Genomic DNA, 15,982 nt, shown 5'->3' with positions numbered 1-15,982 from the left:
TCATCCAGGAGTCTCTTAAAAGTCCCTATTGAGTTTGCCTCCACCACCACTGACGGCAGCCGATTCCACTCGCCCACCACCCTCTGTGTGAAAAACTTCCCCCTAACATTTCCCCTGTACCTACACCCCAGCACCTTAAACCTGTGTCCTCTCGTAGCAGCCATTTCCACCCTGGGAAAAAGCCTCTGAGAGTCCACCCGATCTATGCCTCTCAACATCTTATATACCTCTATTAGGTCTCCTCTCATCCTACGTCTCTCCAAGGAGAAAAGACCGAGCTCCCTCAGCCTATCCTCATAAGGCATGCCACTCAATCCAGGCAACATCCTTGTAAATCGCCTCTGCACCCTTTCAATCTTTTCCACATCCTTCCTGTAATGAGGCGACCAGAACTGAGCACAGTACTCCAAGTGGGGTCTGACGAGGGTCTTATATAGCTGCATCATTATCCCCGGACTCCTAAACTCAATCCCTCGATTGATAAAGGCCAGCACACCATACGCCTTCTTAACCACCTCCTCCACCTGCGGGGCCGATTTTAGAGTCCTATGGACCCAGACCCCAAGATCCTTCTGATCCTCTACAGTACTAAGAGTCTTTCCCTTTATATTGTACTCCTTCATCCCATTTGACCTGCCAAAATGGACCACTACGCATTTATCTGGGTTGAAGTCCATCTGCCACTTCTCCGCCCAGTCTTGCATCCTATCTATGTCCCTCTGTAACTTCTGACATCCCTCCAGACTATCCACTACCCCACCAACCTTCGTGTCATCGGCAAACTTACCAACCCATCCCTCTACTTCCTCATCCAGGTCATTTATGAAAATGACAAACAACAGGGGTCCCAGAACAGATCCCTGGGGCATACCACTGGTGACCGACCTCCAATTAGAAAAAGACCCATCTATACACACTCTCTGCCTCCTTTGGGCAAGCCAGTTCTGGATCCACAGGGCAGCAGCACCTTGGATCCCATGCCCTCTCACTTTTTCTAGAAGCCTTGCATGGGGGACCTTATCGAACGCCTTGCTAAAATCCATATAAACCACATCTACTGCTTTCCCTTCGTCAATGTGTTTAGTCACATTTTTGAAGAACTCCACCCGGCTCGTAAGGCACGATCTGCCTTTGACAAAGCCATGCTGAGTATTCTTGAGCATATTAAACCTCTCTAAATGCTCATAAATCTTGTCCCTCAGGATCTTCTCCATCAGCTTACCAACCTATATATTGTGAATGGCTGGGGCCCAAGCACTGATCCTTGTGGTACCCCACCAGCTACAGCCCACCAATGTGAGAATGAGCTGTTTATTCCTACTCTCTGTTTTCTGCCTGTTGACCAATGCTCAATCTATTCCAGTATAGTGCCTCCTATCCCATGTGCTTTTATTTTGCTAATCAACCCCCTGTGAGGGACTTTATCAAAAGCTTTCTGAAAATCCAAATATATACTATCCATCGACTCTCATTTACCAATTTTATTAGTAACATCCTCAAAAAAAATTCCATTGAATTAATCAAACGTGATTTCCTGTTTGTCAATCTATGCCGATTGTGCCCAATCAGATCATGATTATCCAAGTGCCCATTTGTTACATCCTTTATAATAGATTCTAGCATTTTCCCTACTACTGATATATGGCTAACAGGTCTGTAGTTCCGTTTTCTCTCTCCATCCCTTCTTAAATAATGGGGTGACATTTGCTACCTTTCAATTTTAAGGAACCATTCCAGATTCTATAGATTTTTAGAAAATGATCACCATTGCATCCACTATCTCCATAGCAACCTCTTTCAACACTCTGGGATGCATATCAGGTCCCAGGGACTTATCAGCTTTCAGTCCCATTAATTTCTCCAATACAACCTTCTTTCTTGTGCTAATTTCCTTCAACTCCTCATTCTCCCTAATTCCTTGGATTATTACATCTGGAAGATTTCCTGCATTTTCCCTGGTGAAGACCGATACCAAGGCCGAAATTGTCATGCCATTCCTGCTGGTGGGATCTTCAAGTCCCACTGACATCAAACCCCCGCCGTGGATTCCCCAGTGGCGAAGGGTGCAAGCATTGGGAAAACCTAATGGTGGGCCACCTGCACCACCACAAAACACGACGTGGGGCCAGGGTGGTGAAAAATCCAGCTTAAACTAATCGTTTAGTTTACCTGCCTTTTCTCTGTTCCCTAATATAAATTCTCCCCTATTATAGATTCTGGATATATTTGTGATTGTGCCGCATTAGAAAATGTCATAAGATTAAAAAATATTCACTTTATGATAACATAGAGACATTAAGCATATTCTTTAATCTACTGTTTATTTCTTTGGTTCAAATTTCATGTTAAATGTTGCAAATGCTTTTAATCATTTTAGTTCTCGGGTTTAAATAGAATAAAGCCACACAACATTTAACTACTGTACTGTCTGCTTCAATATTCTTCTGCCAAAACAAGTGTTTTCTATTAAAATTTGCTACAAAGTCTTGACTTCTCTTTGAAAATTCACCCAATATGTCAGTTTCAAAAATTGTTAAAATGAAAAAGTATTTGCATTGCAAAACACATTAGGTAGAAGTTACTTTCAGCTGTAATTGCAAAGGAACGTGATGTGCCCATGCTAATTTTCCCTTTCATTCTCAGAAAAGAAGTCATTTCTTTCACGGATCAATGCCTGTTAAAATAATATAAAGAAGTGTTAGTAAAAGAACATTAAATGGTTGTACAATAGCTACAGTATGTTGGGGTGTATTTGCACAAATCTTTGATGGTGGCAGGATAAGTTTAAAAAGCTATTTTGTGAAAGAAAGTGATACAGGATCCTTTAAATAGATAGAGGCATAAAAGCAAGAAAATTATACTAAATCCTTAATAAACACTGGCTTTGCCCCAGCTGGAATGTTGTGGCTGATTCTTGGCATCACATATTTAAAAGGATGTCAGGGGATGCAGAGCAAATTAATTCAAGTGGTAATAAATGTTTGGCAATTATAAACATGTTAAATATGGGAACAGTTAATAATAGTTGTCATTCAGAATTAATTTATGATAAAATGTTTCTTCTAATATATTCAACAGTGAAGATAAACCCAAAAATTTAACAGGATTAAAATGTAAGACTTTCTTTACTAATCAGAAAAGGTTTTCTGTTGGTCAGAAAAGCAATTTAATCCACCTCTGAACAGCTTTACCAGTTTTTGGCTGGGAAACTTCAGTTATGGAATACCTCTATGGAGAGAGTTAAACTAATTAAACATAACTTCTTGTCCCATACCAAATGTGCCTTTGAGCCAAGCACTGAACAGTATTCACATTGTTGGAATGTCTGGTAAGAGGAGTAATTTGGGGGGGAAAAAGTTGATTTGAAGGAACCAATTCGGGCTAACAAAGGTATCCTCTTCATTAGCTATCTTATAGTGCCTTTGATTTTCAGATAGTCTTCACTTTCTCAATCTCTTTATAATTTTATTAGTTCATTACATCTGTCTAAAACGGTTATGCAGCAGAACACTGGAAATCTCTGGTTCAGCAATAAAGATTTATTTATATTTTTGACTTGTACTTGTCCATTTGAACAAAAAGCACACCAGGAGAGAATGAGATTATCAGACCATTTCATAAATGTTTCAACTTCAATATGCACAGATATATCTATGTGTGTGTGTGAAGTAATATACTTTCCTTGAGTACTTGATAATTTTTGTAGGATTAATTATTGTGAGTTTCATAGATCATAAGTGTTTCTAGGTGTGCCCTTTGATTTCTGAAAATAGTACTTTGAAGCATTTTAAGATAAATAAATTTTATTGTGATGCTTGTATTTAGTATTAAGAACTTTATTGAACAAGTTAGGAATGACAGAGGCTGCAACCTAGCCCTATTGTATATTATGAGTATATTCAAGAGAGAAGTCAATACATTCAGGATATTCAGGAAATTAAGGATATAGCAATAGTGCAATCAGGTGGAGTTTAGAGGTCATGATCTTGTTGAATTGTGGAGCAGGCTCAAAGGGGCAAATGGCCTAGTTCAGTTCCTATTTCTTACATTCCTTTCATCTTTTTTGGGATCGCTTATAATGATGGGTACATTCAGCAGAGAGAACTTGCCAGCACTAACCTTGGTGAAATCTAATAAACTAGTTGTTTACTTAGTAAATATTTCAAAATCAGCCATGTATATTTTTAATGGATTGGTTCATGAGGTATTATTTGGCCGTTACCATTTAGTCCTGTGTGTAGAGATAACAGGACAAATCTAGTGTGACCTGTGATTTCATTTAATTTTTAAGCGGATGTTAGGTCTGACCCTTGATGTGAAACACACTGATTTCATGGTTGAATTAAAATACAGAAATGAGTGATCGCATTAAGTTTAATTCTGTAAGCTTTAAGTTTTAATATTTTCACAATTCGATTGATTTAACGTTCTAATTTTCAAATATCTTTTTATTTGTTACGTGTTGTAGGTATGAACAAAACTCTTGTTATTTTGTCTTTAATCCTCATTACTTGCTAAATATATTAAAATGCTGTAGAGTTAGTATCATGGAACATTGACTAACGGTTCAATGATTAAACTCTTTTAATAATAGATTTCTGGAACAAAATTAACATGTTTAAACTTGTGCAGCTTGTTCAGGACTCTTGTATTACTGAAAACTAATGTACTGAACTTTGAGAATCATTTTGAAAAATGTTATCTTGAAGATCAGCCATAGGCAACACTTTTCTATTTAATTTTTTCAGTATGTGTTTTGTATATTTCATGTTTGTAATTGCTGAAATTTTGTGTTTGAAACATTCCCTTGCGGCAACCAAAAATCTACTCAATCTAATCGCATGCTTGTATGATTGTTTTCCTCTTGCAGATAACATTTTGCTACTGAGTATGTTCTTTTAGGTAATATTTTGGTGCGTGTACTATTTGCAACACCACACAGCACATGATGCAGACGGCAATGCAAGTCATGGCAGCCTTAAGCAGCAGATACAATAGCAAATTCTACAAGCCTGACCTCAGACATACAATTTTAAATGGCCAGTTGCAAGTGAATGCAGGAAAAGCTGGCACAAATTACCTGTGGGGTAGTACTCAGAAAAACCGGTCAGGAATAACATAACGGCACTCTAATACAGCACTGCATTGATATAGTCCTATAGCCTTCATTTGGATGTAAATGATCCATTGATATTGTTTTGAAGAAGAGCAAGGAAGCTCTTTCCGTGATCTGGCCAATATTTGGTATCAACAAAACAAATTTATCTAATCGTTATCACAACGCATTCATGGAAGCATGCTGTGCACAAATTGGTTATTACGTTTCTTAGATTACAGCAGTAACTAAACTTTAGAAATACTTCATTGGCGGTGAAATGCAGTCGGACATCAAAATCATGAAAGGTGCTGTATAAATGCAAGTATTTTATGATTTTGAGGCGGCCTTACTATTATTGTGTAGTCAACCTGTAATTCAGTGGAGCGTTCAATTGACTTCTCCAAAGCATAATGGTAACCCCAAGCCCTGAAGCATTGAAAAGGACCATGAGGATCCCTAGTGTTCGGAAATATTTGAAGAACTCTTCAGATTTCATCTTGTAAGGGTTGTAATATTCAACATAGAATAACAAAAGCTAATCTGGAGCACTACGTTTCAAATTAAGGCACAACATCAACAAAAAGACAAACTAGTAAAAGTCAAATTCTAAACTGATACTGGGAAGAATTTTGTCAGAAGAACATTCAGGATGCGTTTTCGAAGCTGGGGTTATTTGGTTCCTACAGAAGAATAATCTAAAGGGATCAAATGATTTTCTTTTGCCTGTACCTGTATTTGTGAGCTTTGTGAACATTTCTTGTCCTCACCCTGTTTTTTAATAGTGCGTACTAGAATAATGGTGTCTCCAGTTAATATTCAGGGTAAAACAGTTCTGCCAATCAGGTTCATAGCAATCAGCAACATAAATGAGCTGGTAGCTAAAGCCAACATGCAGATGTTTGAAAATTGTGCAATTGTGGATTTCTTCCAAAGAAGGATTTTGCATATTATGGGAAATCTAAATAATAATTGCTTTGTGGTAAATGTAATTATTCTTGAAGATATATGCTTCCTGTTGAAATAGTTATTTTATTTTTTTCTGGCTATGGATTAATGAATGAGTTGTTATAAAAGGTGTTGTATTTTTGTGTTATGTGTGAAACAGTTGAGAGATTCCAAATGCAATTTTGCCATTGCTTTTTAGTTTCATTGTTTGAGGTGTTGAGCGAAAAAAAGATACAGGGCTGGATTTTCCACTCCCGACCGAAGTTTTGACAGCTATGGAAATGCTAAAATCCAATGAGTGGCCTTCCTCTCGCCAACTTGCCTGACCTCAATCTATTTGAAATTTTACAGGGCAGTGGACATCTCATTCACCCTTGGGCCTATTGAGGCCTTTAGATGACCAATTAATGATCACTTAAGGGTCTCACTGCACTCCCACTGGTATTTACCCATGGCAGGCTTGCAGGGTGATGGGGGGCGGTGTAGCCACACAATTTTAGATGGAGTCAATCTAATTAGGTGAAGGCTCTCTTCTGTGATGATGGATTCCTCATGAAGAGGCTGAGATGAACTCTGCACTCTGACTCAACTCTGCACTTCTGCCTGAAGATGATTGCTAGGTCATTTATAATGTCATGGTGGTGGTGGATGGAAAATTTTCGGACTGGAGGCAGGCTGCTAGCGGAGTGCCACAGGGATCAGTGCTTGGTCCTCTGCTCTTTGTGATTTTTATTAATGACTTAGAGGAGGGGGCTGAAGGGTGGATCAGTAAATTTGCTGATGACACCAAGATTGGTGGAGTAGTGGATGAGGTGGAGGGCTGTTGTAGGCTGCAAAGAGACATAGATAGGATGCAAAGCTGGGCTGAAAAATGGCAAATGGAGTTTAACCCTGATAAATGTGAGGTGATTCATTTTGGTAGGACAAATTTAAATGTGGATTACAGGGTCAAAGGTAGGGTTCTGAAGACTGTGGAGGAACAGAGAGATCTTGGGGTCCATATCCACAGATCTCTAAAGGTTGCCACTCAAGTGGATAGAGCTGTGAAGAAGGCCTATAGTGTGTTAGCTTTTATTAACAGGGGGTTGGAGTTTAAGAGCCGTGGGGTTATGCTGCAACTGTACAGGACCTTGGTGAGACCACATTGGGAATATTGTGTGCAGTTCTGGTCACCTCACTATAAGAAGGATGTGGAAGTGCTGGAAAGAGTGCAGAGGAGATTTACCAGGATGCTGCCTGGTTTGGAGTGTCGGTCTTATGAGGAAAGGTTGAGGGAGCTAGGGCTGTTCTCTCTGGAGCGGAGGAGGCTGAGGGGAGACTTAATAGAGGTTTATAAGGGGATAGATAGAGTGAACGTTCAAAGACTATTTCCTCGGGTGGATGGAGCTATTACAAGGGGGCATAACTATAGGGTTCGTGGTGGGAGATATAGGAAGGATATCAGAGGTAGGTTCTTTACGCAGAGAGTGGTTGGGGTGTGGAATGGACTGCCTGCAGTGATAGTGGAGTCAGACACTTTAGGAACATTTAAGCGGTTATTGGATAGGCACATGGAGCACACCAGGATGATAGGGAGTGGGATAGCTTGATCTTGGTTTCAGATAGAGCTCGGCACAACATCGTGGGCCGAAAGGCCTGTTCTGTGCTGTACTGTTCTATGTTCTATGCTGGGATTCACCATTTTTAAAGATTGGACATTTCTGGAGCTGCCTCGTCACCTTAGTTTTTTAATTCTCTGCCACCATTCATAACTGGATGAGGCAGAACTATGATCCATTGGTTGTATATATATATATATTATATATATATATATAGTTCTGCCTATATCATGCAGTTTATCATGTAGTTTCCCCTCCCCATGCTACTTCTATTGTGCACTTCAAAATTCTCAGTGAACCAGAGGTGATCACAGACTTGTGGTTACAGATTGCAATGGATATGTTTCTATTGTTGCAGATTGTCCACACCACATCATAAATGCCCAGATTTGAGCTACAATGTCTGTTCTGAATTTATCTCATTGCAGCATCTATCAGCACAGTGGTAATGCCACACAACAAGATGGAGTGTGTCCTCAGTGCATAGATGGGATTTCACCAGCATGAGGACTGCAATCACCACTCCTACCAATATTGTCATGAACAGATCCCTCTGTGATAGATAGTTGATTTCAAGTAAAATCCTGAGTTAAAAAGCTCACCTTAATTCTCTGTGACTCTACCAGTTATTTAGGCCCTTTAGCCCTCACTCCACAGCTGCCACACCCCAACCCATGGCCCCTCCATAGCAACTCGATTGTCACTCATCCACCGTGGTCAGAATTCAGGAGCCATCTCACTACATACTTGATGATGGAAATAAAGATACCATTCATGAAACCCATTCAAATCTTTTAAATCTCCTCATATGGTTATCTCTTTTATACAAAAGCAAACTCCTATTCAGAACACCCATCAAAGACAGTCAGTGAAAGCTTGCTGCCATTCACGCCAATCCTGCCAATAGCACACCCCTGCTGCAGATTTTTCAACGGTGAGGGGTACACTCAACAGGAAACCCCGCTGACAATGGCGGAACCATAAGATCCTGCTGCCAGTGAGTGGCGTGCCACCCCCTGCCGCCGCAAAACACACTGCGGAGAAGGAATAAAATCCCACCCAGCTAATCCTTCAATCATCAATGTTCATGTGCAATGCCAAATGGCAAACCCTTAATATTCTCTTTAAGCTGTCAAACAGACTGTGAACTCCGAACCCCATGAGTTAATCATGGTTTTTGAAACTCGGCCAAGCATTCATAATGACATATCCTTTGGGAATGGTCAATAAAGAGTTCTGATTAAAACTGCATGCACAGATGGTGGTACTTTTTTGCTGACCTACATCAGATGGCCTGTCAATCAAAGCAGTCTAGCAGTTGGTTTATTAAACTTTCACTGAGAGATTAAGCCTGTTGTTTCATGTTTAAAGAGCAGGGTATTTATAAAAATAACTTCAGAACATGAAATGAACAAGCTTTATCTGCACATCATGCGAGTTTACATCTCCTCCATAAAAGTGAATAACTCCCAGACTGTGGGTTAAGGCCCTTGGAACTCTCAAAATGGGGTCTGTTTCAACTCAGCACTAAACTCAAATGACCCCTCCTGAGTTTGCATTTCCCTCCTATGGAAATCATGTACTTCTCCCTACCAGCAAAAATGGGATCAGTCAAAAATGGGGGAGGGACTTTTGCATCCGGGTATCACCTGCCATTTTTAAAAACTCATAGAGTCTTCTAGACTCTATGAAAATCTGGCTCTATGATTCCTAGTTTAGACACCAGTCAGGGGAAACGGCCTCTCAGTATCTACTCCATTGAGTACTTTAAGATTTTAATATGTTTCAAAGATATCATCTCCCATTCTTATTATTTAAACTTTTCTGTTGCAGGTAATAATGAAGGTGGTCTTCTGTATGTTGCAATGGCAGGTACTCATCAGATATGGACCATTTTTCTAGAAGATGGAAAACTTCCAAAAGGAATGTAAGTAATTATTGACAATGTTTTATAACAATATTCTTAATTTACAGAGAACTATTTTGTTGGATATTTGAGAATACTTTTGCAAGCTTTCTTAAACTGAGTTAACTTGTGTAATCTTCATTTATGACTTAAAATTGACCCATTGGCATTTATTTGTGTCTTCATCAGCTGGGCAGTACTTTGCCAGGCAGTGATTGCATGCCCTTTATAGAGCCTGCCTGATTTTTATTCCATTGCAAACCAGATAATAAGGTAATTGGTCATTTAAATACTGTAATAATGCACTTTTAGGTAGTGCTTTGAATTTTAGTTTATCATGTTTTCAGTTCAGAGCCAAGAATAAATGGTACATTCATCAATGAATGCCCTGCTCTTTTGCAATTTTGGCACTGAGATATATCTAATTTGTAATTAAGAGTAGGAAAATAGCATCGTTTAAATTGAGTTTTAAAACAGTGTTAGGTACCCTAACAGTACAAAAAGGATTACATTCAAGAAGGCGGATAGCCTGGCTTCTTGATTTAGTGGCCCATTTGATTGAGGGTGGGATTTCTCTATCATAAATATCTATTAAAAAAATGATACCACTACTATTTAAGTATTGCCTGAAATAAAATTTGAAATTATTTTATGATTGAAACCATGGATTTTCTTGTAGTTAGGTGAAACCTGGAACACTACCAAAGACTATTCTTATCTAGATTATTTCAACTATCATACTAGGAATGGGTTAATTGGTGGAGTCTGTTTATATCTGCTAAATATCAGTAAATGTAAATAAACCTTCACAAGTATGTCCTAGTGGAAACAATCCTTACAGTTTAGATCTCTGGGCCATATTTTGCTGTCGGGGTAAATCCAATGGCACCTGCTGTTAAATTAGGCTTGCCCTTTCACATTCACGTTTAATTTTTTTTACGGAACATATTGTTGAAAGCGCAAGTTCATAATGTCACAGGGAAGAAAATAAGGTATCTGGGACCTGCGTTAACAGAGCAAGCAACTGTTGTTGCCTTAACCAATCAGATTGAAGTGTTGTGATATTAACAGTGTAAGGACTAAGAAGTGAATGAATTCAACATCAAATCGAGCGAAGAGAAATGTTGTCAATCAAGATTGGAAAAGCTTTTATAGAAAGTTATGTTTTTAAATTCTCCAACAGCAATTAATACCTGAAGGAATGAGACTGCGCACTTAAAATAATTGATTTTCAGAACTAGATAGCTTGATTGGCAGTAATTAACACTTGCTAAGTTGTTAAAGAGGCAGTTAGACTGGAATGGTCTAAATTTATCATTGTGGTGAGATTATATCTAACAGCCATTCAAATACAGCAATTTCACAACTTTCATTGATGAGGCAGGCAGCATGATTTGAGTTTCTCAACCAACAACGTTTGGTTATCCTTATTTAATAACACATCCAACCGTTTGTGCATAAATAGCAGCGAGCACAATTAGCCTCATAGCTATTTTGGCAGCAAATTCTGGCCTGGTGTCTACCCCTTGGCCTGAACGGGTAAAAGAAGAAAGAATTTTAGGCCCATTGAACATGGTCTGTAATTATATATTACAGTATGCCAGCTGGAAATGTGCTATGTACTCCATAAATCAGTTACCTAGTTTTTGAAATATTTTTACTCACCAAGTACTGGAAATTATAGATCTTTGATAACCAGCACGTAGGGAAGTGAAATGAGAGTGTTTATATACACATCCATTCCTGTAAATTTCTAGAAATTATTGAGGTTTGAGTATTCTTTTCTCACAGGTTATTTAAGGACCTGTTAGCGTTCTTTGTTGTCTATTGAAATTGTCAATGCATATTGTTGATTAATGTAACCCAGATTACATTCAGATCTACTTCAACCTTGGATTCAGAACATTTGAATATGGTATGGTAATAATCAAGAGCTTTTTTAAAAATCTGGCTAAGACTCTTTGCAACAGTAGGAAACTCAGAACTCTCCACCCCTATGAACCATGAGGGAACCCAAACCAAAAATAAAATCTGAAAGCAGCCACATAGCTCAGTGCCCAGGCACATTCCAGGCAATGACACAAACCTGTGAAAACTTGGTTAATATAGCTTCCAAAATGGTGGTGCATGTGTGAGGAACAAACTGATATGTTGTTCTATGAGAACAAGGTCCAATTATCTTGAAGAGAACATGCTGTTTATAATTTGAATTGGACCATATTCAGAAATTCATAATCACTGAGCTGTTAGTCCAATTCAAATATTGCAGTAGTACTTGCATATCTTGATTTACCTACATAATTTCTCTAGAGAAAAAAGTTCTAAAATATTTTCATTCATATTTTTGTGAAAGAAAAATTACAGCGAAGAAAGTACAACTATAAAGTTTATGAGAGTGTTACAGATCTATGTATTAATTTGCTTTTTTCTCCTAGTGAGCACAAGAAGGGAACATGCATTCGTTTTGCTGGGAGTGGTAATGAAGAAAACCGAAACAATTCTTATCCTCACAAAGCAGGGTTTGCTCAACCGTCAGGCCTGTCTGTAGCTCCTCTGGAATGGAATTGCCTTTTTGTTTCTGACAGTGAGAGCAGCACAATCCGCTCTGTATCTCTGAAGGATGGTGCTGTAAAAAATGTGGTGGGAGGAGAAAGGGATCCTCTGGTAAGTAAGATTAAATCTAAAATTAGGTTTGGTTGAGTAAATTCTGTATCTGCAATGATACAAGCTATTATTTATACTAAACCCATTTATAGAAATGAAATGCATGCATAGCATTTCAGAGCATAAATATGTTTACATTTTAGCGGTTGATTGAAAGAAGCAAAATCTTAGAAATGTTTAGTTGCACAAAATATTTTCTTTCACTGTTTGGCTCTTAAGTCAGCAAATTATAAAAAATATTTCAGTGGCCAGAAAAAGGTGCCTGCTGGGGCCCAAGAGTTACTTTGCCACATTTTATTTTTCAGGTAGCTGTTTTGGTCTGAATTGTACTTTAATACACTGAGGAAGCTTTGTAAGAGTAGGAAGTCCAATGAGATATTTTTCAAAATGTATTGTTTTATTTGAGTTTACTTTTTTTTCTATGTTAGCTTCAAGAATGTTGTGTTGAAGTGGGTTGTTCAAATGTGTATTAATTACATGGTATCAAAGTTTATCAAACCACATTATGTCATTCAATTTCTGATTTTAAGTGTGCAGATTAGGAGTAGAAATGGCTGATTGAAATCACCAAGAATGATGTAGCGGATAGAGCCAAAGATGGAGATAATCTTGAAAGTTGAACAAGCTGACTTTTGGCAAGGGTGAAGCACATGCGACCAGGTCCTTGCCCTAACCACCACCATTGAAAATGGCTTTGAAAATAACATTAAAACAGGCAGTGTCTTTCTCGCTCTCACTGCAGCATATGACATGGTCTGGCACACTGGTCTCCTTGTCAAAATCTCAAGAATCCTCCCTCCCTGAGTTACTGATACCATCAAACCATTAATCCAAGATAGATGGTTCCGGGTGCAAGTGGGTGATGAGACAAGTGCCTGGAGGGAACAATCCAACGGGTTTCCCCATGGATCTATTCTAGCCCCAACCCTTTTCTATCTCTATGGTTGAAATTTTCTGGCCATTCATGTCAGCGGGCAACCCACTCTGCAGGTTTCCCGGCGACGAGGAGTGTATTCAACAGGAAACCCCGTTGACAAAAGCGGGACCAGATGATCTCGCTGCCAACCAATGGCAGGCTGCCTCCGCCACTGTGAAACAGGAGGTGGCTTGCACAGAAAATCCTGCCATATATCAACAATCTGCCTCTAGCCCTGTCCCAGAACTTCATCTATGTTGATGATATCTGCTATGCCTCTCAGGCTCGGACATTTTCTAAACTAGCGGCAACACTAAACAATGATATTGCAAAGCTAGCCAACTACTGCAAGACATGGAGCCTTCAGCCCAGCAGCAACAAAACAGTCTCAAGTGTATTTCACCTCCACAATGCCAGTGTCAAGAGGGAACTTAACATCTCCTTGAGTAACAAGTAAATCATGAACAACATCCTGTTTATCTTGCTGTTACAACATATCAAGATTACTTTTCTGCCTGCATAAGAAACTAGCACCACATTATGAGACCATACCCAGTATTCTTATATGTGATGTCCTTCAATGATGCGAGTATATATATTTTGATCAGCACCAAAACATCTGTAAGATTATGTGAGGGCTTGGCTATAGGCCAGCAACAACAGGCTGGGTGGCAATATTTTTTAACAGGCACGCATAAGAATTGGCAATTACTACTGTTGGATATGCACACTGTGGCAGCTTCCTTAAACTGTCATTTACTGCATCTCTTCCATGTCTTGTGGGCAGTTAACACAGTGTTGACTCTGGCTGCTTCCTTATGCCAAGCCCTGCATAAACTATTGGTACCTTTGCTCAGCTAAAAACTTCAGGAATTTAGCATGTTGTAAAAATGTCAGCATAAAGTTTGCAGCACACTGGCCCCAGCATTAAACTGAAATGTTCATCATCTTAAGGATTCTAGCAGTTGGTATGCCATTTTTCAAAACAGTATGCCACACAGCCCATACGGAAAGTAGTTACTAGGGCCCTTATCCCTTTTAAGAAATTTAGTTATGAACTGCCATTGTAATTATCTTCCATTCTATTGTAGTTAATCTCTTGTTCTGAACTCATTCCCCTTAAAGTTCTTTTTCAGTCAGCAGAAACTGTCTTGACTGTCTATACACATTTTACAAGCTAAGACATCTGCATCTACCCGTATTTAGACAATTGGCTAATCAGAGCCTCTTTTCTGGAAATTGCATACGTAGGCAGCAGAGCCTTGCCTGCAGAGAGAAAATGCTGGAACACAGAAAAGGTCTTCCATCAGCATCTAAGAGGCAGGCTAATGTTTTGTGTGGAGAAGTCTTTCAGATGCTGATGGATTGATCTGTATATTTCTAACTTTTTATGTCATTATTTCAAATTCATTATTTCAACATTCATGGCCTTTTTTTTCCTTTAAGTAACTTGGCTTTTTAGAGAAGTTGGACTTCTCCATAAATCAAGATAAATCCTAGCCACAGAAAGAACAAAAGTAATCTTTCATACCCACATGCTTTCTAACTGCTTAATGGCTAACTTTGCTCCCACTAGAACACTTGAGGATCACTAAATTCAAATGTGTAACATGAAGGAAAGAAGTAAGATTTTGTACAAAACATTGCATATACATTTTTGATCTGATGGCAACAGCTATATTTCCAGCACACAATATTATACACTTCAGTGCACACTGTATCTGAATTGCTTGTTCAGTGATCGGTGTTACACTTTTTATTGTACATTGATTCTTGAGATTCTTTCAAGCAAAATGCAGTCAGTAAGCTATATACAACTTCTGTCTCACTTCTCATCTTGTTGGCCAGTTTCTCTCTTGGAAAAAGGGTGTTCATGGAACATTTCAAATTCAGTACGAGTCTAGACAGATGTTGACATAGTTGTGAAGTACATAAGCAAGGAGAGATTCCTTCCTATGCAGACCTGGCAGAACTCACCAGGCTACTGAAGTAATGTCAAGTAGATTATGTACAAGATCAAGCATCAAGAGTTCATTGACATGGCCTTTTTCGCATCTTCAATAATTCGGGTTATCAAGATATTCTCTGTGGCAGCCTGACTGTGTTTGCTGCAACTTCTCACTCAATGTCTGTAGAGAAAGTTTCTAATAAGTATCTTAATGTTTTGCTGAAGCAAGGAGTTATTTTGTGCCTTTTGTTTCAAACTCTGGATAAATTCACTAATTTTAAGATGGAGGAAACAACAGGCATTCAATAATCTCTCTTTGGCCAAGGAAAATCTGGCCTTTAGGCTTCCTGCATTAAACATCAACCCCTGTTAGATGTACCAACACAGAAAGAAAGCCACACATGGAAAAATAGCCTAGGTGACACACTCTGGTGTCATAACTGTTGAGAGACTAAGTTAACTAAATATGTAATTGTCAAGACATCTGACAAAGTTTGAAAGCTTGCAAAACTAAATGAAAGCCTCACTCTGGATGTTGAAACCATGACAACATTCTTGGAATATAATGTATTAATCTTCACTAGATTGAGTATTTTTTAAATGCTTTGCAAAGTCAGTTTGGCAACTGACTTGGTTTATAATCTTTCATTCGTGGAAAATCCAGAAGAATGATACACTAGAGTGTATAGGTTCCTATAAGGCATTGTCTCTCTTCACCAGTTAGCCGCAACTTGAAATTTGAATTTGGCCATGTGCTTCACTGTGTCAGAATATTTTGAGCCCATGAATTTAGGATCTTAAGATTCTTGTGCTTAAAATGATCACTTTGCCAGACCCTATTTGAGCTCAAAAGGTGCACATGTGTAAGACAGAAACAAGGCTGTATACATTTTTCTGTTGCCGATTG

The 15,982-nt window shown here is 38.8% G+C and overlaps 1 protein-coding gene across 3 annotated transcripts in view; it reads left to right on the top strand.

Annotated features, from left to right (window-relative positions):
- The window catches only part of nhlrc2 (NHL repeat containing 2), a 67,495-nt gene that overhangs the window by 39,798 nt on the left and 11,715 nt on the right, over positions 1 to 15,982 (top strand). For all 3 annotated transcript variants that reach the window (XM_078223264.1, XM_078223265.1, XM_078223266.1), the window contains 2 exons: positions 9,475 to 9,568; positions 11,983 to 12,211. In XM_078223264.1, coding sequence (XP_078079390.1) covers positions 9,475 to 9,568; positions 11,983 to 12,211 — 323 coding nt within the window. The remainder of the gene's footprint in view (positions 1 to 9,474; positions 9,569 to 11,982; positions 12,212 to 15,982) is intronic.

The sequence above is a fragment of the Mustelus asterias genome, chromosome 11 (genome assembly GCF_964213995.1).
Source record: "Mustelus asterias chromosome 11, sMusAst1.hap1.1, whole genome shotgun sequence".
Taxonomy (NCBI): Eukaryota; Metazoa; Chordata; class Chondrichthyes; order Carcharhiniformes; family Triakidae; genus Mustelus; species Mustelus asterias.
The sequence above is the reverse complement of the archived record's forward strand: the minus strand, read 5'-3'. Positions and strand labels throughout refer to the sequence as shown.